General features: G+C 38.9%; 2 protein-coding genes and 1 long non-coding RNA gene across 6 annotated transcripts; 1 reads left to right on the top strand and 2 right to left on the bottom strand.

The window, feature by feature from the left end:
• Positions 1-559: 559 nt before the first annotated feature.
• On the bottom strand, positions 560-5,146 carry LOC146479318 (uncharacterized). The gene is made up of 5 exons (XM_085110870.1): positions 5,099-5,146; positions 3,181-3,720; positions 2,429-2,509; positions 1,669-1,721; positions 560-1,267 (listed from the first exon to the last, which is right to left on the bottom strand). The coding sequence occupies exons 1-5, from the start codon at positions 5,144-5,146 to the stop codon at positions 1,159-1,161; spliced, it is 831 nt and encodes a 276-aa protein (XP_084966996.1). The 3' UTR covers positions 560-1,158.
• Positions 4,714-20,933, bottom strand: LOC146479317 (uncharacterized). 4 transcript variants are annotated; one of them, XM_085110946.1, is made up of 11 exons: positions 20,786-20,933; positions 20,294-20,355; positions 11,819-11,960; positions 11,204-11,251; positions 10,197-10,451; positions 9,701-9,912; positions 9,064-9,131; positions 8,016-8,040; positions 7,838-7,858; positions 7,368-7,463; positions 4,714-5,929 (listed from the first exon to the last, which is right to left on the bottom strand). In XM_085110946.1, the coding sequence occupies exons 1-11, from the start codon at positions 20,811-20,813 to the stop codon at positions 5,531-5,533; spliced, it is 1,356 nt and encodes a 451-aa protein (XP_084967072.1). In that variant the 5' UTR covers positions 20,814-20,933; the 3' UTR covers positions 4,714-5,530. The 4 variants fall into 4 exon arrangements, with proteins under 4 accessions (XP_084967072.1, XP_084967073.1, XP_084967074.1 ...); XM_085110947.1 differs by lacking the exon at positions 11,204-11,251 and having other exon boundaries at positions 20,786-20,932; XM_085110948.1 differs by lacking the exons at positions 20,294-20,355; positions 20,786-20,933 and adding an exon at positions 15,364-15,522.
• LOC146479316 (uncharacterized) lies at positions 15,522-23,023 on the top strand. Its single transcript, XR_014864943.1, has 3 exons — positions 15,522-16,078; positions 16,612-16,831; positions 22,654-23,023. It is a non-coding gene; the product is annotated as an uncharacterized LOC146479316 (long non-coding RNA).
• Positions 23,024-24,301: the final 1,278 nt, after the last annotated feature.

The following is a 24,301-nucleotide window of genomic DNA, read 5'->3' as shown; positions in this document are numbered from 1 at the left end:
CCCCCCCCTCACTGGGGACAAGGAAATAAGTGAAGTGAAGTGGTTTGTGCAGTTTAATTTTACTCAGTAATATGGAACACACAACATAGCTTGCGATGATACGCGGGAGAAGTACTTCCGTCTCGCATCTCGTGCAAGTTACGCATGATTCTCCGCACTTTAATTTTCCGGTTTTCCGCCCTAATTTTTTTCAGGGCCCCAATATAATTAGTAAGGCGTCTGAATGAGTTACCCTGATACTCTCTCTCCGGCACAGAAACCAAGACGGGTGTAAAGGTGACGAATTTTACAGCAGACAGCCTTATCCCTCTCTCGGGAATTGAACTCTCTTGAAAAAGTTAATTCGATGCCATTTTTGTAATAAATAATTTAATTCGCACACTAAAGAATAAATACACAAATAGTCCAGTAAATAACTGCATCAGATGCGTTATTTCTCAATAGTGTGGCAGTTCTTGTAAGCCTGTAGTTGTTTTAATTGTGTAGCAGCTGCTGTTGTTTTTAGGTTTGGGGGTATTGTTTTGTTGCTTGTTTTTTCTAGAAGGGTTGCAAGCTTATTATATTTCTTCTCACATCTCTATAAGTGTTTAGAGGACCTAAACGAATGTTCACATGCCTTGTCTATTGGCCATAACATGTGCTCTCGTTAGTCGTGGCTGATTTTGACCCTTTCAAGCCTTGTCCCCAGTGTCTCTCCTTTTCGCCTCCTGGTAACGAGGTTGACTGTTAACTTTTTTTGCGTGGCGCTATCCTCCGGCCTCATCCAAGCTCAGCTTTGACGTGATGCGGGTGAAATGAAGAGGTGATATTTTGCTATGTTTGCTCCAGCTTCCCGAAATAGATTTCAGTTCCTGTCCGGTCTATCTAATCCCTTGCCTCGCCGTTGACAGAAACCGACCTATTCCGAATCCTGTCTCTAAACCTTTGACGACGTCACCATGGTAACGATGAACACTGTACTGACTTTCACGCGACAAATTGACAGAAATGGTTTTTGCCAAGCTTCTCTTTAGTGTTCATTTGTTAAAGCTGAGGCTGTTTTAAAACCTTTTATTTTTCAAACATTTTGAAAGGATGACCACTCTCAGGAATCCTTAAAACCAGAAAACAAAGCATTCTGGCTGATGCTGTTCTCCTTGCGTGACCGCAGCTACCTTTTCAGAGCTCGCTCCTGACATCCTTGCGTGACATTAGCTGCCTTACTGGATTGGATGTGGGACGATGTTTCGTTTTCACTCGCAGGCTGAGACGGTGGTCAGCAAATTTCCTACCAAGAAATGTTTAAAGAAAAAAATGCATGAGAAACGGAATAAGTATCCACTGTCTCCAAATCAGAATTCCAAACAAAGGCGATAACGGGCTGTGCTTCACAATGTGTTTACTAGTTGGGTTGTCACTGAGTGGTAAGGCGTTGTTGGACATCTTTGCAACAGGGAAACTAGAGCGTAATTCAAGCAAGCAGCTGACGCTGCAATTTCAAGTTGGCGGGAGATGAGGTAGCCTGCGTGGCTGGCGTTAGAAAAGAGAGAAAAATGGGGAATCGGATGCGCGCGCGAAGGGAGGGGAACGCGCCCTTGATCGGTTTCTTTATCCTTGTAACTTGCCTGCTTGCCTTGCACTTATAGCCAGGGGAAATATTCGATTCTAAATATTCATGGATGTACTTACCGTATATTTGCGCGGTAACTTTCCGCGAGGTTTTCAGAAGAATGGCGTCGTTTCTGTTTGTGTAAAAAAAAATTAAAATAAAAAAAGTAAAGACAAATTTTCTATTTAAATTTTAGTCTATTGTTTTACAAATTTATTGATTATTAATTGTGTTTGCTGGAAAAAAGATAGCATCACACTGAACTTCAAGCTTCTTTTAATAGTAGACTGAACAAAGACCGGACAGTGAGGAAAACGATCTCAGAAAGTACATGGGAGAGACTGAGAATTTCGTTACAATTATCTCTATGGGTAAGAGCCCATGACTAGTCGCCTCTATCTGTACCTTAAATGTGGTCATTTCACGTTGTTGTTTTCCAGAGGACGACAAAGAAATGTACCAAAATGTAAAACGCACGTGCTGAGTGATTGTTTTTCCTCATTGAACCTATTGTTTTGCGGCGTTGTTGTTGCCGTTGCCGTCGTCGTTGCTTAAGCTCCCTATTAAAAAAAATTTTTTAAGTCAACCCTTTCCCGCGTAGATTTATTCTAGAACTGCTTTTCCCGCGTAAAGGTATGACGTATGACAATTCAATTGTCATTGCTCTTTTTTGATTAGGTATTTGAACTGTGGGCCTTCCAAAGGTCCTCTATCATTGGCTGAATCCAGGGTTAGTATGGGAGATACAGGCTCGGGGTCATGGGCTCCTGCAGATTATCCGGCTCATCTGACTAAAATGGACGAAATGTTAAGTAAAAATAATAACATTACTTTACTAACCACTTTCTCTTTGGGTTTTCCAAGAATATTCTCCAGCTCCGCTTTCAGAAGACCTTTATTGCCGTCTTGTTCGTCTGAGGCCTGCATGCAACAAAAGACAAAGGAATTTAACCCTGATTGTATTGTTCCAATTTTAACGACTGATGGAAAGGATACCTTGCACTCAACATATTAATATAATATGTTGTTAATAAAATAATCAACAAATTGTCATAATAATGAGGGCGGGTTTTATTTTACCTCATATGAGCTGCACTTTTGAGTCAAGATTGAAAGAGACAAAAGTCGAGGTGGGAAACCCACGTACGCCTGACTAACCCGTACTGAAGTTTTTTTTTTTGCTAAAATAATCCAAAAAGTTTAGGGTGCGGCTGTTGTTCTGGCAACCGAGGTGCTGCCTCGACTCCAGTTGCTTACTTGTTCAAGTCCCTCAGAGGGGCAAACGGAAAGATTTGCTATCAGGCTTCGTTCGCACTTTGGAGTTGTTCGCAAGCTCCACAAGCAAGTTGATCACACTTTTAACTTTTGAAGAAAACAGCGTTGCGGGTTGAACGATATAAAAAGTGCGCAGAAACAAAAACAAACAATCAAACATAATTAAAAAAATTAATAAACAAACAAAGCAAAGATAACAGTAAAAACGTGCTTTCGTATGAGAATATTGCCAATAGCCTTGGCCTGTCCGTGTGGACATTACGACGCAGACATTATTGATTAATAGTGATTTTTGGGAAAAATCTTGTCCAACTCACCTTGTCTTTGCTTCTGACTCGCGACGCCCATTCAGGGATCGGATAGCCAAATTTCTTTTTTTCTTCAACCTTTTTAATGTCCTTTTGGCTTGTTTTAACAACAGATCCCCCTCTTTTGCTCCATTCGGGTCGCTCGTCTGCCCACACATCACATGCTTTTGTAGAAGTCTTCCTCTCCAGTTTCTTTATATCATTTCCTGAAGGTTTATAAACAGGACTTTGTCCTTTGGCCCAATCAGGCCGAGCATCCTTCCAGACTTCGTCTTTTGCTGCAGTCGATTTTTCAATCTTCTTTAAATCGTTGCCGCTCGGCTTACGGACGGGACTCCTTCTTTTCGCCCAGTCAGGTCTTGCTTCTTTCCAGTATTCCGATTGCCTCGTTGCGGGTTTGTTTGCGTCTTTCTTGCGTGCAGATGAAGTCGTCCATTCGGGCTTCGGTTTCGTCTTCGGTTTTGCCTCGGGTTTTTCTTTTGGTCTGCCGATGATAGACACAATCGGTTTTGCTTCACGCTGTTTGGCTGTACGAGCCCACTCGGGATCCTACAACAGCAAACATACAATCACGCTTTCGATTCCTCGTCAAAAGAAACAGAAGAAGAAATGGAGAAATGACGGAATTTATCTAATGGCTAAATGGTAAAGTAGACATGTCATTCCCAGGTTCGCTCCTCTTTCCGTCTCGCTTCCGTTTTTTCGAAGGACACTGGGAACGAGTATATTTGCTTTTTGTTCTCCGAATTGTTTGCCCTCAGCCTATTAAATAAATTTTGCCCCCCCCCCCCGCCTCCCCACCCGAATGACATAACGTGTACTGTTGCTCATTCGCTGAGCGTAACGCAGGCGCACCGCCGTCGTACTTTCATTCAGGGCTGGCTCTTTTTATCAGATGAGCGACGACTGTAAAAACGCAATCGCCCGGAAATCGACGCGAACGATACTTACAATTTACCTTCACCTTTTGGCATAGGGTGGGACTAATCGGGGGACCTCCCCGTTCCGACCCACCTCACCCCACAGATATATCCTTGTAGTTATTACTAGTCATTTTCTTGCCAGCACTAGCAAGAGATGCACGCGTCGTGGAGGGGAGAAAAGAGGGCGAACAATGAAGAAGCAACAGCCTACCAAACTAATTGCACGTCCGACGTTTAAAAAGTATGCGCTGACTAACACTGCTTTTATGGGCGTAATAACCGAGCAAGAGGGACTTGACCTTTCCCAAAAGGCTGCACCTAAATTAGTCTTTCACGCAGTCGTCTTTAGGGGACTCATATTACCTCCAACCCACAAACGATTCCCCTAAATTGGACTGTATGAAAATCTTTTAGCATTTCTAAGCAAGGCCTTAAGGCAAGTCGGTTGTCAATAAGGATAACCACACTTTCCCATCGCAAACATCCCCCCGCCCCCACCCCTTTTCCGGATTGGATTGCAATGGAAGCAAATCTCCATTGTTGTGCCTGACACGAAGTCGTTACATTGAGTTGTCACGTAACGTTAAGTGGAAAAAGAAAACTCAGTAACAACACGGAGTTAATGCTAGAAAACCAACTTTATTCAAACACAAAAAACTAAAACGAGATACAACGACGACATGATTGACATTTAATGCAGCCCGATTGGAGGATATATATCACTTAAAAAAAATTCCATGATGTCAAAAATAGACTGAGAAACTAAAGAGAATTAGCAAGCAGCTTTATTGATTTACACAACATAGCAGAGTATTGGGCCATCCTAGATATCATTTTGTGCAGAACATCGATTGGCTGAAAATGAAACATTGTTACTGTTTTCGTTTAATTGATATATCGTGTTCCATCATCCTATGAAGCGTCCTGATAACCCTTTACCTTCATAAACGGCGTCTCTTCCGGTGCTGATCAAAGCGTAATTTCGCTTCACGAGTTTAACCCACAGTCAAGCTTTCAGTCCGAGAGAATCCTGGTTTTTTCACGGCCCTCATGCTGGAACAAAATCTCCTATCTAACACTAATTGAAAATTATAAGGAGAACAATAGTTCTTTTTTTCTCAAGTTTGACTGTGCCTGTTTGCGGGAATCACTGATATCATTACCATTAGAGTTTCTTGATGATCACTGACTGACTCATGGAGATAAAGGGGTTGAAATTTACCGTTTATTTTCGCTCTGAAGGGAACAAAAAAACATACGGACTACTGGTTCAGCTATTAAAAACTAAATCTTTACACGGACAAAACACAACTATCGGGCTAAGAAAAAAAATTCATACAAAAATAGCCTTTAAAAAGCAGCTTTTTAAAATCGTCCAAAAGACCTCCTTTCAAGCAAAACTATCTAATCACGAACTCTAGAATAGTTTAGAAAGTTTAATCGTCGTCTTCGGATCTGGGGACTTTGTGCAAGCTCACTCCTTTCCATTCGGGATCGCCCTCATCCTGTCCCTCGAACCCAGGACTTTTCGGAGCTTTCTTCAGGCCTTCCCGCCAATCCTGGCGCTTGCTCTCCCCACCCAGGTCTCCTATGTCTTTCTTCTCGGTCTTCTTGAGGGCGACTCGTCCTGACCAATCGGGCTTCTTTTCACCCTCTTTCTTCTTGTCGTCGCCCCATGGTTTTGATCCTCCTTTCTTTAGCTGGCTCTTGGTCCAGGCTGGTGCGGCCTCGGTGTCGTCCTTCTTCTTGGCTTTTTTGTCTTTCTTCAGGCCTGTTAGGAGTGGGCTATCTGTACGCTTGACGCGGTTCATCTTGCTCATAAGCTCCTCGCTCATCTACAACACAACGACAGTTTACACAGCGTTAGAATTTAATTCGTGAGATTTGCTCGGCTAAAGAGTTCACTGGGCCTTTGAGCTACGTGTAAACATAGAAAACGTCGTTTGCTACATCTACAAAGCACATCATCACTAACGAAGTATATACTATAATTGACGTTTTTCCCCGATCAACGAACCTTTTTCATCCGTTTTCCATTAGAACGGCCTTTTCGATATAGTAACGTCTTCGTCGGCAAGTCGGTTGATGTAGGGCTTAAGCATCGTATTTCCCGATGACACGAGACATTACAGACGCAAAAATTCGTGAAACATCGGATCTTGTCAAGAACAATCAATGCCAAACGAGAACTGAGACAGAGATCGTTGTGATCAAAATCAAGAGACTATGAGGTAAGAGAGCGAATCCCTGTGCCCCATGATAATTATTTTCAATCTGTTTTTAGTTCGCGCCATGCTATTTTGAGTTTCAAGTTAAATGACGTCACTCTAACTGACCAATAATATGTCGACATTAAAATAGCAACGCAAACAAAAATCGAGTGAAAAAAATTTTCATAGGAAGAGGGGCATGTATGGGGGATTCGCTCTCTTACCTCATAGTCTCTTGTCAAAATGCAATACGATAGATGTCCAACACGTGACTTTCGGCAAACGTAGTCTATTTTCCTCAAGCCGAAATAATATATTTTCACCAGTTTAAAAGTGAAACAAATGCATTTTTATAGCAATGGAAAAGGCCGTGTTTCTCAGATAAGTGAAGAATGATTTGTTGTTTATGGGTACCATGTTAGGGTGGATTTTCGGCGTACGCATTGATCATCACATTAGCTTGGGCGAATAATCTTACTGTTTTTTACTGTTCAAAACAAGATACCTCTCACGGGCAAATGGGAAACTATAACCATATGCTATAAATTAAATCAACTATTAGAAAATTTAGACAGAATATATCCAGACCGGTACTAGGGTCGTCACGCAAGCCTCCTCCCCGATCGTTGCGTGACGACCCTGATAATGATAACCGAAAAGTCATCAAGATTAGTGGACAACACCAGGGGTACTTTCTATTTAGAAAAAATTTCCGGGTGGAAATTTCGTAAACTTTCTATGTCAAATGGAAAGAGTTTTTTTCCAGTCGTTCCAAACTTTGAATCTCATTGGTGCATCAAAAAGCTTACGTGACGACGCAAGGAGACAACAAAATTGCAATGGAATTTTCGTGCAAATGGAAGTACCTCCGCGCGCACCATTTGCATTTAAACCGGTTAAATCGACAACTTTGGCTAAATGGAAAGCTCCCCAGGTTGCCTAGCAAACAATAATCTGACCATAGCACAAACAATCATAATAATGGTGATGATGAACGAATCAAGAGCGATAAACGAACTCCTAACCCATGTGGACAACAAAAACAACTTGTAATGCAACTGACCTTGTTGGATTCTTTCTGTTTGGCTTTCATCGCCATGAACTTCTCTTCCCATGCTGCGGCCTGTGCTTTACGAACCACGTTAACAAAGTTGCCTTTCTGTAAAAGATTAAAAGCAAACAGGCAACGGCAGTTGAAACTTGCAATGATCGATGACGTCACAAGTGACAATGGCATAGTTTGAGAGTCGTTTGCTTTAAAGTGGTAAACACTATCCTTCCAGTATTTCTAAGAATTTTACCGAACATTGCGAATGCTAGCACCTAACTTCGTACACGCTGTCTTTTTTCAGAGGTCAATTTCAGTGGTGTTGATATTATTATTTTGTTAAACGACCGATAAAGAAAGTTTTACCTCCCCTCTCGTCCCCCCTCCCCCCCCCCCCCCCCAAAAAAAAAAGAAAAATCGGGCTCCCTGTGTTCCTGGTGTGGTTACACTGTAATATAAGAAACTTACAATCTAGCAAAACATACCTTTGGCGGAAGTGTCTTCTTCTGTTTCACGAGAAATGCAATGGGGAAAAAGAAATTGAAAGAAAGAAATTAGTGATGGAGGTTGTAAAAGGAAGGTCACAGAAAAACGACATAAACAAACAATTACGTCGGGATTTTCTTTATTCTAACACCAGCAAATAAACAATGACTGACTTACCACTGTTTTCTGTGGAGCCACTTTCCTGGAAAAAAATGATATGTTATTTTAGCTTTGTTATTTTAACCCAATCCACAATGTTTTTGTTAGATTGCAACTGCGCTTTGATTGTTCAACACATCATCCACGGTTCCTCTCCTACCCCTCCCTCAAAGGGCGGCACGCGGAAAATTCCCGCCAAAACAATCACGTGAGCAATGGTCATGGCCTCACTGCCAAGTCAACTGCAGAGCAAAAACTGCCTGTTCATTGCGCTCTCAAAATTTTAGAATTTAGCTGACAATTTAACCAAGAACTTTGCCTTCAAACTTTGCTTTCAACAGCTCTGAGTTGAGTTTTCAGTTTCTCAATAATAAAATCGCTTTTGACTAAGCTAAGTCACGTTTCACAAACACAGCAGTTCGTTTTAATTCATAACTTGAGATCCAGTTTTCGGAGAGTAGGCTTCAAAATTTAGGCTTTGCTTGGAAATATGGCTGAAGCTTCTAAAAAGGTTCACGGTCTTCAGCTTGATTACACATGCTTTCAAACACCCAAGATGATGTAATATTTAAGTCAAATAAGTCAATGAAAAGTTTTATTCTCTTTGAAACAAAAGAGAACCTGGTACAGTGTAAATTCTTATATAAGCAAGCAGTGTTTTAATATCAAGCTTAAATAGAAATTGGCCCCTACCTAAATCTATAAAACAACTATAACTATAACTTCTGACAAAGAGGTTTTTAAATGGCTATTTTTCTTTGTAATTAACTCTACCTATCCCCTTTTTTAAGATAAAGCTTCTAAATCTTTCACATTCACCACCTTAAAAACAATCTTTAATATTAAATCTGGTGATGGGTGGTAAGCGGTTGGACAAAGAAAACGAGTAAATAATTTAAAATGATGCTCGCTCAGAGATTTTTGACAGGCAACAGTTTCATTGTTAGATCTCATGTGACCTTGAAGTAACCAATTATAGCTTACGCTGTTGGGGAAAAATTCCAGCTATATAACAATTAAGCTAAGCGCACAGAAAAAATTATTGTAAAACTAGGTAAATACTTACTTCCCCTCTTTGATTAAACGAGTGTTCTCATCTTCCGTCCTCTTGACTTCATCACGAAGCCTGCTGATCTAAAAATACAATTGGGTATTTTAGTTAACATAGTATGTAGAAATGGCCTAAATATGATCACAGAGAATTTTACATTAATTGATTTTAGCTACAACGTAGTTTGAATTTAGGGTGCATTTGCAGAGGTTTCAATAAGTTTTTAAGCAGACCGCAAAAACTGCAAAGTAGGCGGCTAATGGAAGTTCAATTTTACTGTAATTTTATTAATTTCGGAGAAACTAGGCAGCGAATTTAGGTCAATTTGCTTGATATAGATGGCGAATTTCGCCAGTTGCCTGCTCTTATAGAAACCCCACGCGGGAGGCTTTTGGAGTTGCTGGAATACAAAATCGCTCTTAAATTATCATGTGTCTGCGAAAGTTTAGGCAAACGTCTCCCCTTGTTATTGGCCAGAAAAATTACTTTGGTTTTGGTTTTAGAACACTCAATTAAAAACTGCTCTGTAGTTCACAGGGATAATTTCCAATCAAACTCTGGACATGTGACGTGCAACACAAACTAAAAACATTCTCTTAAAGATAATATAGGGCAGAAAGAGGTACACATAATTTGGCTCCACTTGACTTACATTTCTGGTATTGTTTGCCATCTTTTCCTCTAGTTCTTTCTTTTGTTTTGCCAGCTGAGTCGCGGCCTCCTCAGCTTTGCGAAGTTGTGTTCGAAGAGAGCGCAGTTTGAGATCAAGCTCGTCAAGTTCCTGCTGGGAAGCTGGGACATTCTTGGCTTCTCGCTCTTCAACTATTCGGCGCAATTCAGCTGCAAGCCCCTCAAGAATAGCCTCTGTTGACAAAATAGAGGTACACTGTTTCACTTAAATCTCTTAGTCTACACCAGAACCTTTAACCCTCTAACCCCTAATATGAAAGAACAAATTCTCCTATCTTGTCCCCATATATCTAACTGTTTTTTTCTGATAAAAGTAACGAGGAGAAGTTAAAACCTAAGGTATTGAATAAGCATTGATATTACGAGAAGAAATTTGATGTTGGTCACTGGGCCCTTAAAACTGTTCAAAGCTTATTTCTAGAATAAACCTTGAATTCCCTTTCTGTGCCTTAACTTACGCTTTTTCTGGGGAGACAGTCTGTCAATGATTGTTTCTTCCTCCTCTTCCTCTTCCTCCTCTTCTTCTTCCTCCTCCTCCTCCTCTTCACCTGCATCTAAATGATCCTGATTCATCCGATTTTTCTCTTCCTCCATTCTCCTCCTTTCTTCTTCCTCCTCTCGCTCCCGTCGGCGCCTTTCTTCCTCTTGTCTTCGCTGTTCCTCCTCCCTTTTCCTCGCTGCTTCCTCCTCAGCCTTCCTCTTGTCTTCTTCCTCTGTTTGAGCAAAATATCCAGTCAAATAAAACTAACAGATCTAGTTATCCAGATAGGCAGACAAGTTAAGTTACAAGCAACCTTCAACCCCCACTATGATTCAAGTGGGAGAGTGGGAGGGTGGGTGAGTTTTTGGCTATGTTATATTATTCAACAGTTAATTCCAGTGGTGCTCCCTCCCTGCATTAGTAGGGTAATTTTTCAACATTGTCCATCAAGGAGGGGGGGGGGGTTGGGGTTCGTCATAAGGCTACCCCCAGGTATGTGATGACCTCCTGATTTTCACCTCACAATACTGTTACTTGAATTCTTGACAAACTATACATCTCAATGGGACAGTACATGTACATCGCAGATGCACACAACAAATGGTTGCTGCCACAGTAACAAGAAATAGGACTGATCCGAGACTTAATTTGGTATGAATAAGCTTTTGCCTATGTATACATATACATGGAATATCACGGGGTTAAGGGGCCCTTGGATTTGCTTTGGTTGGACACTGTAATTATTTTTACCCCTGACTTTTCGAACCCTTTCAAACATACATTACGTCTTGTTCTAAAAAGCTCCTTCCAGCCGTAGTCTGTAGTCGCCATAACCTAGCCCCCCACCAACCAACTGTCCTTAAAGAGCTTTTACTACAATGTAACACACTATCACCAACAAAATATCACTACACCTTAGCTAGAGCATCCATACACTGTATGTAGCAAATTACTGTAATGAAATGGTAATGTATGCAGGCTAACCTCGTTCACGACGTCGTCGGGCTGATGCGCTCTCCTCGGCAGGCTCATCTGTATATGTATAGTCATGTATATACGCATGTATGTTATGACAATAATGATCATTATGCTACAGCTGTTAATGTTAGTCAGTTCTATGGTACAAGCAAAGTAAATAATCCAAAAAGAAGAGAAAAAAAGGAAGCATGTTCAATATGTACATAAAACACTTGTCCAAAAAGTTCTAAGTGTTCTGTACATGTACATGTATAACACCAATTAAATGTGATGATTATTAGTGCTATGGACTTTCCTTAGTAACTTAAAAGGTGTTTCAGAAAAACAATTTTTTTTGCCAACTCAAAATAATGTTAACTAACAATAAATTTAGTAATACACCCCTGTAGTAATAATATTTAGCCACATTAAAATATTTGAAAAGAAATAAAAGGAAAATTCTAATCAATCAATCTCGAGAAAATCTGTACAGAAAAATAAAACTAACCTATGTAGCACACAGCATTACATTTTGTATGTGTGCTGTAACTGGCATAAAGCATTAACTTTCTGGTCTGAGACAGGTTGGAAGGCATGATTTTTTGAAAGCCTTGATTGTGTGCAGGTAAAATCACTTTATACCTTTGGGGGTATCTCTTTTTCGGCGCCGTTCTTCCCTTTCCCTCTTTCTCTTTTCCTCATCGGCAGCATCCTCTGCATCTCTTTCCGCACGCCGTGCCTCACGCTCTCTTCTGCGCTGTTCTCTTCGCTTTGTTGCTTCGTCCTGTAATTAATTTGGCAACAAAATTAATTGCTTAACATTACACACATAAAGGAATTGTAAATCAAGAAAAGAGTCACGAAGAGCGAGTATTAGCATTGAAAAAAAAAAAAAAAAAAGGTCAACAGAACTGCAAAAAGCTAACAACATTATAACTGAAACTTTCACTCCAAAATTATTCAACCGGTCACGCTTTTCATGATGGATAACTCTACAAGTAGTACAACTACATGCATTTGAAATCACATTTTTTGTTTATCTCAATTTATTTCGTGTTTCCTTGTTATTATTTTCGACCATTTTATTGGGATAAGTGATTTGCAAATGTCAACTTACACAAGACAGTAATTTCAGCTAGCAGTTCTCATGATGACTACATGTCACAGATCTGACTTGATATACATGTACCATTGTAAATGGACACATGTACAGGCAATCCTGCATTTAAAATCTTGTCAGAACCAACAGGGACATGTTATTAAGACAATAATTTAGAAAGTTTAAGTTAACCCTTAAAGGAGGGACTACATGTAACTTAAATCAACTTCTATAAAAATTCAAATCTTGAAAAATCAATACACCACGTTTTGCGCCTCGACGATATTGAAATATTGAAATATGAGTTTTAGGCCTTTGTGTGTTCTGATGATGTAACTTGCCAAAATAATATGGTTGTGACTTGAAAAACTAGAAAACCTTTTCAATAAAAAAGATGGTCCAAACAACTTCTATGTGGAAGAACTGACAATTAGAAACTTTCCATAACAACAATATAGTAGTTAAGTTAGTCCCTCAGCAGTCACCAGGGCCCAGTTGATCAAAGCCCAATTAAGGCGGGGGTACACCTGAAGCCATGTTCACGCCGCTTAAAATCGGTTCAACGGAAATATCTCATTCGCGTTTCAAGCAATACAAAAACCGTATGCTCATTACACAAATCAATGTTTTGGGGTGTTTTGTAAATTTTTGGGTCATTTTTAGGTATATTTGGGAGGGGATAGTTTTTCTCAAAAGAGTAGTAAAATTAAGAGAAATAAGAAATATTGAAGATTTAGTGAAGTTTTAAAATAAGAATTTGTAGTTAATGATTAATGGATGGATACCAAGTTAGTCCACTAGTAACCTGTGGTGCTCTTGCTTGGGTATCAACTGTCTGTAAGTGCTCCAAAAATCATTTTCTTTCTTCTATGACTTCCTTAAACCTCTGAAAATTCCATCCAAATTCAGGTGTACCCCCACCTAAAGGTAATCCTGGGTGAAGTTAACAGTCAATAATGATTTTCCAAAAGATTTTTGTCCCTCGGTTTTAACATAGACCTTTCTTTACGATTAGTTTGAAAATCTAGTTATTAAAAACGTTTTTTATAAGCAGCTGAAAACCTTGATTAGTTCTTGATTGTGGATTAGCATTAATTGGCTTTGGAACAAACAGGCCGGCCAGCATAATGTCACGTCCTGTATTTGATAATCATGCGGTAACTTCATGAGAATGAAGTAAATGATCACTTAAGATAAGATGCATTAATAACCAAACAAAATCTCCCTCTAGTACCAATTAAATTATGTGGAGAAGAGTGAGGAGAATGGCTACATGTATGTTCATGTCAGGGCTTTAAAAGGTCAACTTGTACACAAACCAAACTGTCACATTAATATTTTTGTCTGATGACTGAACTTCGTAAACTACGATAAAAATTTGATACAATTTCGAACCTTTAGGTGCAATGCAAGCTGTTAAATGAATGAAAGATATTCGTGGATTTTCAGGCATATTCAAAACTAGGGTTGAACTGAGCGGTACAAAATCAAACAAATTATTATTCACCAAAAATGCAAATTACACAACAGGAACTTGTAGTACATGCATCTGTGCAAGTTCTTGAATATGCTGTTCCAAAATGCAGCACTGCAAATGTTGGTACATCTAATACACTTTACACTGGATGCTTTTTCTGTTCAGTGTAGGAATAGGACACAAAAACTAAGAATACAGCAGATTCTTGTCAACAGCTTAACAATAATTGTGAATCTTTTGAAAAATTCAAAACAGCTTGACATATTAAATGGAGAACAGAAGCAACATGTCACACAAGAATTAATGCAGTTTAATTTGTTACTTTTGAAGAGTTCCACTTGGAAATATCTTCCCTGTTGAAGTTGTGTTGTCCAATGGTGTGATAACAAAATCAAAATTTTGATTTCTAATGTTTTCCAAGCCATTCTTGGGCTGAATTGGAGCAAGTATGCTACAAAGATCCTGCAAAAATGTAAGGAATGTACTGTGGAATAGGGTGGGGTCATTGAAAAGCATGACCTCTTAGCTCTTCATTACATGAATGAATATGTTAAAAGCCACCGAATGAAATACTATGACCAAATATAGAGAAAAGCTTAAAAAGCTGTAGTTATTATTTTGTGCAAAAATGATCATACTGTAAGTCTTTGCTTGGATCTAACAACACATTAAAGGAGTTAATCCATCACAGAAGAGATCTGATGTGAAACTGGAAGAGACAGACAATTTCTGATAAGAATTACAGATGCAGAAAGAACAAATTATAAGGAATGATTTTAATTCACTGCAGTTTGACAGCAGAATAACACACAAAGTCTAATACAGGCTTCTGACAAAGAGAACAGAATAAAACAGCAATCTTGAAAACAGTAGAACACAAGCCTTATCAGGGTACCTGCAGAGAGTAAAATGCAAATCTAGTCCTTGATCTAACACCCAGCAGCTATCCTAACTTCTTATGATTCAGCTGTTGTTTCACCCACGACAGAAATGGCAAGCAGTATAATATTGACACAGAAAATAAATAGCGATAACAAAGAAAAAATGGAATAAGAACTGAGAAATTCAGCTTGAGAGCAGCTTTCAAGCTTTAGTTAAGCTGGCTTATGCTAATTATCCAAAAAGACCCCTTTGTAACACAACATTGAGTAAAGATGGTTTCAGGCTCCAAGCAATGAGATAGAAATAGTACTGAATGGCAAGGGTATGTTGAATGCATAGCAGTTACAAACACAACCAAAACAACATCAAAAATACTCTCCTACACAAAATCATGTTGAATACAAAATAAAAGATCAAATACTCAACTACAGATTATCCTAGTGTAAACAAAAAAATTTGCATAAAGGAACTGGATGGCTAAATGTACATGGACATGATGGCTTTAAAATTGTTGGTGAAATTTCAATGATAACAGAATTAAATGCCTTGATGCTAAGAAATAAAGGCTTCTGATTATTCTACACAACCCTGCACTTGAAAACCTTTGGGATAGTAAAAGAAAACAGAACAAAACAAGGGAGTCACCCTTGCCTTGTAGCCACCATTGAACTCAAGCTTTACAACATGACAGAATTTCACAATAATAAAGCCAAAAATTATTCCTGTTACCTCCATTTTCAGGTTCTCTTGACTTTAAATCACAGATAAAAACACAATTAAGATGATAGCCCTACAAATGTCCACCACCTCTGTGAGGAACACAGCAGATTAAAGTACAGAGAACAGGGAGCTAGAAGACAGCCGTTCAGAACAGCAGCCAAGGTGTCTGTTAATGTATTGATTTGCTGGCCTCTGGAATGCTTACAATCTTCGTCATAGATTCATTACTTTTCTTTGGTTATCTCCCGTTTCCATCAGTCCCCAGGTCCCTCACAACAAAAAAAGCATTCACGGGCATATTGACAAAATAATTACTCTTTGTTTTGAGTGATCCAATAAAAACATCCACTCCTATTAATTGACATTTGCATCACAGCTTATTTTTCCAAGCTGTTAGAACCTTAAAGCTTGCAAATTCACCTAGAAAACATTTCAAGCTAAAAGAACAACTTTGAATTAAGAGTAGAGAGCATTCCCAGCTGTTTTGGTGAGGTACAGATAACTCAAACAAAAAACAGAGTTGCCACATATCAAATTGCAACAGGAGAGCTTCATTACAATAACACAGCCCAGTAGGCCTGGCTCCTGTTCCGATCACACAACACAAGTGGCAATTGACAACAGGGATGTAGGTCAACTGGATGCATTCCATCACATAGAAAGGAACTAGCAGTTCATAGGTTTTCGCCTACTTAAAAAGGAGAGTGCTCATCTCTGTTTTACAGTAAGTGTACCAAACTATTTTTAATCAGTCTATTTTATGTCATCATGGGGCCTGTACACTGTATATCACATCTACTGTGTCTGAACCTTTGAGATAAATTATGACACTATGCAATGACGAGCAAGTAGTTTACTGTTACGTACACTACATAAATTCCAATCCAAGTAAACACTGCGCAACTTAAAACAAACACAGTTAAATCATAGATAGTCAGGATGGTCCCATGATGTGCTTTGTGTTTCCCTTGATAAGCTTTAATGTCACAGAAGGAATTTGTATGATCTTTACTACTCTGATGTTTTCATGTGCAACATCAGTATGATATGAACATTAATCAAGGCAAAGTTATTGCAAAATTTAGTAACTGACTAATGCTCGAAGTGATGACTTTGTGATAACCAGTGGCCTTTTTAAGAAATTAACTACAGCTGTAGAATAAGTCATGTTTTTTTAATTGCTACGTGCAAACATGCAGCTCTCACACTGCAAGTAGAAAATGCTACACATTGTGTTTCTTGTTCATGAATTTACAGATCAGGAGCTGAATACATGTACATGGTGATAAGGACAGGAGTCAAACTACAAATCTTGGCAAAATAGCTATCTGCAATCCTTTGAATAGCAAGAATCTTACAACAAGAGGCAAGATGGTTACTGCAGTACTGGCTCTACCTAAGGTCCTTACTTAAAAGTCTACAATCATAACTTCACCAAAAGAAGCCTCATCTGCAGATCAGCAGCTTACTTTAGCGAGTGAGTACAATACGTATGTGTTTTGAAAACCATAAGATGTAAATGCCACATGATTTAAAAAAAAAATTGAACTTTGTGGATTACTAAGCCAAGAGCTCCTACAGCTGCAAATTCTTATTTATAATGTTCAATCATTTCACAGCTGTGGCTTATATGATGTACTTTATATGAACACAGTATTTTGTTCAGAAACCGTTTCATTTTTTCACAAACCAGAAGACGTTTTAAAAATGCATAAACAAAAAAACTACCCTATACTTTGCCAATAAACTGAACAGAAAACATAATTAGTAAATGAAGCATGACCCAGGGACTTTTGAATATTTAATTTCTTTTTTTAGCAACAGTAGAAGGATACAGAGTAGTTCATAAGCTGATAACAATATTTATTATTCCACTTTTATGTCATTTCACCAAATAAGGTGATCTAGAGAATGCACAAAATATGATGCTGTAACACACTGTAGTGGCCAGGTTTGACCGGTTTACAACACAGCAAATACGGGCAACGACATTTCACTGACTTTCTGTGTTGTTTACACCATTTGCACCTGCCATATGCTGATGGACAGATAATGCCGGGTGTGCATGTATTTCAACAATCTTACCATTAAATTGAAGCCAAAATAGCAAAATCTTTTTCTAGTGGAAAAATAAGTCTCTTATTCGATGGTTTTACATATAATACCCGCAGACATTTTGCTCATTGCTAGTATTTTTCCTCGCCCATTCAGGTCTTGGAAAAATTCTGCACAACTCGCAAAATATCCATGTGTATTATGTGTAAAACCATCGAATAAGATATATGTATTATAATTTTTGGCTTCCATTTTCCTACCTCTTGTATTGACATTAGGAAAAGAGAAGAACCTTTCACACAATTTTAGGCTTTCAAAAGCTCTCCTGGATTACATTTGATTTACAAAAAATTATGGATTTACTATTTGGAAATGGACCCAAAGTGCAAGAAAGTTTCAAAAATAAATTTATGTTATTATGGAGGTAAAAAAAACCCTTAAATTCTAGTAATAAATCATTAGAGGTGATGCCTCTAATTTTGGGAGGACCTGCACCGTTTGGAACATCTTACATGGTTGGTTGAGAGGACAAAAAAACGAACAACTGAACAATGCTCCCAGACCTAAAAACAATATTCAGCTGCAGGTTATAAGGGCCCAGTGAAATTAGAGCTTTTGAAATGTGCAGGTCTACTGTTAATTTCTCTTTAAATATAGGCCAATCACATTTAGGAGTCTGGAAACTGTACATGTAAATGAGATAAGCAAGAATCTGGGTTTTAGTTCCCATACTTCTTAAAGGGCCCTAATCAGCCACACCTTTGTTTTTGTTTATATGCGAGAGTTTGGCTATTACATTTTATTCGGAGCATGTCGAAATGAACGAAATCACTGTGAAACTACTTAAGATAATGAAACATACTTTCAGGAACACAACTTACAGTTAAGCAATAAGATTTCGCTTCACCAAGAATATCTATAATTTCGATGGCATCGAAAATGGCGGAGGCTGACTAGGGTCCTTTAATGTAACCAAGTGAAGAGATAACATGAAAACCATGAACATTTCTATAAGACTTTCATAATAAATAACTATTTAAAAATAATTATGAACTTTCATACATTGTAGTTAGTCACAGAATGAGAGCTGAAACTGCAGAAAAGGAATTTTAAAAATAGATGGGAAGTAACAAAGTCACTTGAATACCTGCCAGCTCTTATGCGTAATGTAGATTGAAAACATTCATGTTGTGTATACATGACAATTCCTCACACTTGACTCACAGACCTGGACTATCTTCTTTAACCGGACAGTGTGGAAATTTGAATTAATTTGGGGAAAAATAGTATGTCACATAATTGATGCTACATCTTTAGTTCACATTTTGTTCTGTGACAACTTTTTGGCAGCAATGTGATGGCTTCTCATTGCCAATCAATAGAATAAGGGAGGAAGAATTGCCATTGATGCAAAACAAACATAAAAATTGACAAGTTTTCCTACAGTAGTACTTGCAAAAGTGTTCAAAAATTTTGGATGTAACAAGACGCCAATGAGAGTTGGTGGTATGTTTAGCACTAAGTGCAGGTCGGAAGTATATTTTCACCAGGCCGTCTCAACGCCTCTACTTCTTTTGCAATGCTAACTGAAGAAGTCTCAGCTAGGCTCACAGAAAAGAACACTAGCCTCAACCATATCACAAAGTCTAAAATTTACATTACCCACCCCTTAAAAGATACAATGTAGTGGCAAGTGACATGATTAGACCCACATTATCAAACCATATTGGAATTGAAAGTTGAATGCCCAAATCAAGCACTTACTGACATTACATAACCAGAATAGAAAACATGAGTCAGACCTACAGTTATTATGTTATCGTAAATCAATTTCCGGTATGATGACAGGTAGCATAACGCAAGGTAACCGACACAACATCACGCTTTCTTTATGATTCAAACTATTCCACTAGCCCAGTCCCGATGGAAAAATAGAATACTGTGAGATCAACGAAATATGTCTAAAATTTTGTGAGACTGGTATTTTTTGAAAAACCAGTGGCCATCCTGGATCACAAGCTAATAAACTATCACATACTGGGTCATGATAGTCAAAATCCTGACTGAAGAGATGGACATCTAACCCCCTCCCCCACCCCCCTGCAGTTCAACACAGGTGGCTTCAGCAAATGGTTGTTTTAAGGGGCCAAATGAGAAGCACAGATTTCTTTATGTGCACAGATGCCTGATAAAGTTTGCTTAACAATCCAAACATATCGTGTAGTAACCTTTAGTGATCACATGGTACAGAATTGTTCATTTTATGCACAGTACTGTCCAATGTGGACTCAGTAGTTTCTGACTGATGAGCAAATGCATGGTACGTGACCAAGTAGAATGAAAAAAATTTAGGTTCAGGAAACTGTAGATTTCAAATGCGCTTGCCAGCAGTCGCGAAAACAAACGAAAACATCGAAAATTCAGGATTACTGCGTTTCAAATATTAGTGTTGTTCTGACCACTAGAGTATCCAATTGCGACGAGCCAAGAGCGCGATAAGGTTGTTAAAGAGACCGTAATCGTTCAAAACAAACACTCGTCGGCTTTTTCGCTACAATCGATTAGCTAAGGAAATGTTGTTTTGCTAACCAAGCAAATATAACATAAATAATGGCCGAAATGTCCAAAATAAACGAAGTTCAATGAAAAATCTCGGATCCTCGAGTTTTCGTGCCAGGCCAAGCGGACTGTGACACACCCAAGTAATGTAATGACCGCGATTAAAGACCATTTAGTTTTATTCTTTCAACACCAACCAGCTGCGCTATTCATGTGAGGCTTCTGGCTGTGTTTAGATTTTTAAATTAAAATTCTATTAAGAGAAAGATTACAGCAACGATAAGGGAATGGCTACTATGCATATGCTACTAAAATATTCATTTACCATTTCCTCGGAATTCTCTTGCTCAGCAGCCCGTTCGCGATACCTTCTTCGGCGTCCGGTCTCTGGTTAAAAAGAGACAAAACATTGGCTGTTTAGGGAGAGTTTCAACAGCGAAACATCACGGCAATCAAAACTAAAAAGCGCTTTCTTCCGATCACAGGTATTAAATATTCAACAAACGATTTATTAGTACAGTATTAATTTCAAGGACATTTATTCAGTAGTAGTGATGGAATGTAGCTAAACGGTCTTGTCAGACAATCATGATTCATGGGCCACATTTATCGCTTGTTAGGATCAAATCAGAATGACATTCGGTGCTTTTAAATAATTTATCTTTTAACTACCACTAACGATAGATAACAACATTGTTTAGCGTGCAAACAGCGAGATTTTACATGATAATTCTAAGATTTCTAATCGGTACTTTCATTTTCGGACACAAATCCCGGCTTTAAATGAACAAATGCAGAAGCCAAAGCCTAAACTCACCGCTTGAGGTGTCCAAAGAATCAGACATGTTCCCTAGTTGTTGAATTTGCAGCCGAAAACACGAAGAACCTCACAAATTACCAAGACTTGACCCCCATATGCAAAAAGCGCAATAGGAAATGGCAATGACGCGGATTCATAAGTTATGAGGGACATACGAGCGCTGATTGGCTAACGGTATAATCCCGAAGATAATTGGCGTGACTAGATTATAATAATTATATCGGCATTGTTTTTCGGAAGAATGTAACGGTTTGTGAGTAGGAGAAGTGCAGAGATTTTGTATATTGCTTGTTGTAGCCATGGCCAATCTATTGAAGCGCTGGTGAAATATAAGTTTTTTCTAATATATAGGGAATAAACACGAAAAGATTCGAGAACATACGCCCTCTATTCAGCTCAATTAACATGATCCAATTTCCTGCAGAATTGGCACTTCTACAAATCACACAAAAATAGCAATTAATACCGAGGGCGGTTTCAAGCGCATGAGCTATCGCCTGAAAGTTTTATATCTGATTAAATTTGACGCTCAGCTAGCAATGAGTAAACGCATGATCATCCTGTGGTTTGGTTTCTCTCCAGCCTCACTTTCCTTTGAATCCTTTGTCTTCATATTTTTTTCGCGTTACTGTCAAATTGCGTACACGTTTTCCGATCATTATTCTTTTGTCCCATCGTTTCCGATCATTATTCTTTTGTCCCATCTATCAAAGTTAACCAACAAACTGACACATAAGAAAAAATCCATTTCGTTCTCAAAACGAACCTGGCTTGGCCCCCTTGTTGGAGCCGTAGGCTCAATCAATTTTGGGACCGTCAGTTTTGGGACCCTTATCTAAGCCCTCTTACAGCCGAAGCCTCTACCAAGGTTTCATCTTACAATACTGTGCAAAATATATTTGCAGAAGCCGACAGATGGAACCTATGACCATTAGCTCTGGCTTTTCTCTCGGTTGGAAAAAGCCAAACGCCGGTTGTCGTAGTCAACTGAGCTCTCCTTCAGGTGTAAATGGGGTAGAGGTGTCGGTTGGTAGACTTTAAAATTTTACGATTTTGTCGACAAACAATAGAATAATCATTTTGTCACTCCGTTCGTCAAAACAATTAAACAAAATTCCCTAAAACAATATTTTTAGGCATAGACCACTTCAATTTCTAGACAAGCAGCAATGTAGTTGCAACAACAACAACAACTTAGCTAGCTTGTAATAATCGTAGCTGTAGTTTAATTACAAAAGCAAATATTCAGGGCCCAGTTGTTCAAACCCCGGTTAAGCTAATCCTGGATTAATGTGAACTTTGATTCGACTTCAATTACTAATTTATTAAGATTATTTCAAAAGATTTTTGTCCCTCCGTTTTCACTTATACTTTTCTTTACCATTAACTTAAAATTAACTTGTAAAAACATTTTAAACGAGCAAGATTAGACCCTCGGTTAACTTTTAATCGTGGATTAGCGTTAATCGGCTTTCGAATAACCAGGCCCAGGTTATTTCACAAGAGTTACAAAACCGACCAACACTGTCAGAATTTGATCAAGTCTGGAGTAGTCTCCCGGTCACGCAGCCGTTATTAGGGTGGTCACGCAACGCGGGGGAGAAGCGCTGCGTGACGACCCTCATAACGGCTGCATAGGAGACTAAGACTGGAGCTGCTGCGTATATTTGATCTCAAAGCATTTCTGCTCTTATGACAAGCTGCAAGTGACTTCCATAAGTGTTCAAGGGCCCTTGAGCTCCATATACCCTTAAAATAATCTGCCTTTTATGCGTTAATAGGCTTATGATAAGGAAAAATACCCCCCAGTCAGTCAGTTAATCCTATTGATACCCTCAATTTACGTTCATTTTGTTTTCCCGTAGATTTGCTAGCGAGGACGAGATGATGATATGATGCAGCTGGCGCGGTTGTCGTCTTTTAACTGACCGTGGCCACGCTCTGAAAGAGCTAGGAATCTTTGTGGTTGGCTACCAAATGGCTAAGGACTCAGTTTTCACCGTACATTGCCATCAGTTATAAACGGAAGGAGTCTCAGCAACGTTAATGATTCAAAGTCTCACAGGATAACACTGTTGACTTGTCAAAATAAATTGAAGTCGAGTTAAAGCCAATCAGAAAAACTTGGATAGAACTGGAAGGTGTTATAATACGTCATTTAAGTGTCCCCAATTAGGTTACCCACCATTGTAAACTAGATTTTAATGACACGTGAATAAACTTGTTGCTGTTCTCGTTTTTGTCATCTAATCTGTTTGGAATATCCAATGAGCTGAGTTGACCACTCAAACTATCAAGGGACAGGTGACGTTGCAAGGTCTTGAGCACGAAATTTAAAAGATAAGAGAACACTTCATTTTAACAGTTTCTTTTTTCAAGTAGGTAAATTATGCCGATCGTTCGGGTGAGGGTCGGGTGAGTGTGGTCCTGACGTACACGAGAACAGAACCTCATTTATCAGGCAGAGAACTGAGTGAAAAGAACTCTAGTTCGGCGTGGAAAAGCATTTTGAGATTTAACACCGATCTAACGGTATTTGGGGTTAAGCACTGATTTGAAAAAGGGGGGAAGGGAGGTATTTAATATAGTTTCATACGGGGACGTTTCACCCTAACTCCAACTTTCACTGATAAAATGGCAGCCCTTTTATCAGTGACATCAAACAAAAAAAAATGTTTCCTCCCGGAAAGAGAACCCAAAGAGTCTATTGGCATTAAGCGCAATCCTTGCGTGGTAATTTGTTTTGCATTTTGCATTTTGCTAACATTTCTGTTCATAGTATATTATTGTGACCCTTAAATGATACTAAAATTTACAAGGAAAAAAAAACAAAAACGAAACGCAGAACCCCCCTTTCGGGCGTAGGCTTCCCTTATATAACTACATAGAAAACCCCCTCTCAGTTGCGCAACATCATAAAAGGTACTACAAACTTATTCTAATACGCTCGTCGCTCAACCTTTTCTAGTAACCGAATGTAAAACATTTGTCATTTAACTGAACCAACCACATTAGGGTGTGTTCACATGAGCCGGGGGCGCCCTGTTTTTTGGGTGCCTTCAGGGGGATTGTAACAAAACCTACAAACATTTAGTCTAATGCAACAACGAGCTCAAAGTGCATGCTTCTTACTAACCGAGTTCGAGGTCCGTACTGGAAGTTTTGGACCGAGTTTTTCGCGCGGGTCATAAATCAACGGGAAAAAACGAGGATTCGTAACTTACAGTACGGACCGAGAAAACGAGGTTAGTAAGAAATAAATTATATCTGAGGTTAATTGGGTGCGCGGGAAAGGAAACTTTGAAATTCAGCGCGCCGTACAGTGAAATACGGCCCGCAAAATTGACCAATCGCACCGCGCGTACTAACTGAGAGATTTAAGATAAAAAGAAACAAAAAATAAAGAAAAAAACTTACAAAATCTGTAAAACAACAGGTAAAATACAAGAGCTCTAATGAACGAACAATCTCAACACACAAACATATAATTTACACTGAGTAGACTGGCTGGTT

Source organism: Pavona decussata, unplaced genomic scaffold (genome assembly GCF_977016875.1).
Source record: "Pavona decussata unplaced genomic scaffold, jaPavDecu1.1 SCAFFOLD_59, whole genome shotgun sequence".
Classification (NCBI taxonomy): domain Eukaryota; kingdom Metazoa; phylum Cnidaria; class Anthozoa; order Scleractinia; family Agariciidae; genus Pavona; species Pavona decussata.
The sequence above is the reverse complement of the archived record's forward strand: the minus strand, read 5'-3'. Positions and strand labels throughout refer to the sequence as shown.

What these genes read in the sequence shown, in the direction of transcription:
- LOC146479318 (XM_085110870.1), bottom strand. Translation starts at nt 5,146, where the DNA reads ATGAGGGCCGTGAAAAAACCAGGATTCTCTCGGACTGAAAGCTTGACT. An exon ending in GAGTCAGAAGCAAAGACAAG is followed by an intron (nt 2,510 to 3,180) that starts GTGAGTTGGACA and finishes TGTTGCATGCAG; the next exon opens with GCCTCAGACGAACAAGACGG. An exon ending in GAAAACCCAAAGAGAAAGTG is followed by an intron (nt 1,722 to 2,428) that starts GTTAGTAAAGTA and finishes TTACACAAACAG; the next exon opens with AAACGACGCCATTCTTCTGA.
- LOC146479317 (XM_085110946.1), bottom strand. Translation starts at nt 20,813, where the DNA reads ATGTCTGATTCTTTGGACACCTCAAGCG. An exon ending in AAAAAGAGATACCCCCAAAG is followed by an intron (nt 11,252 to 11,818) that starts GTATAAAGTGAT and finishes ATACATATACAG; the next exon opens with ATGAGCCTGCCGAGGAGAGC. An exon ending in CCGACGACGTCGTGAACGAG is followed by an intron (nt 10,452 to 11,203) that starts GTTAGCCTGCAT and finishes TTGCTCAAACAG; the next exon opens with AGGAAGAAGACAAGAGGAAG.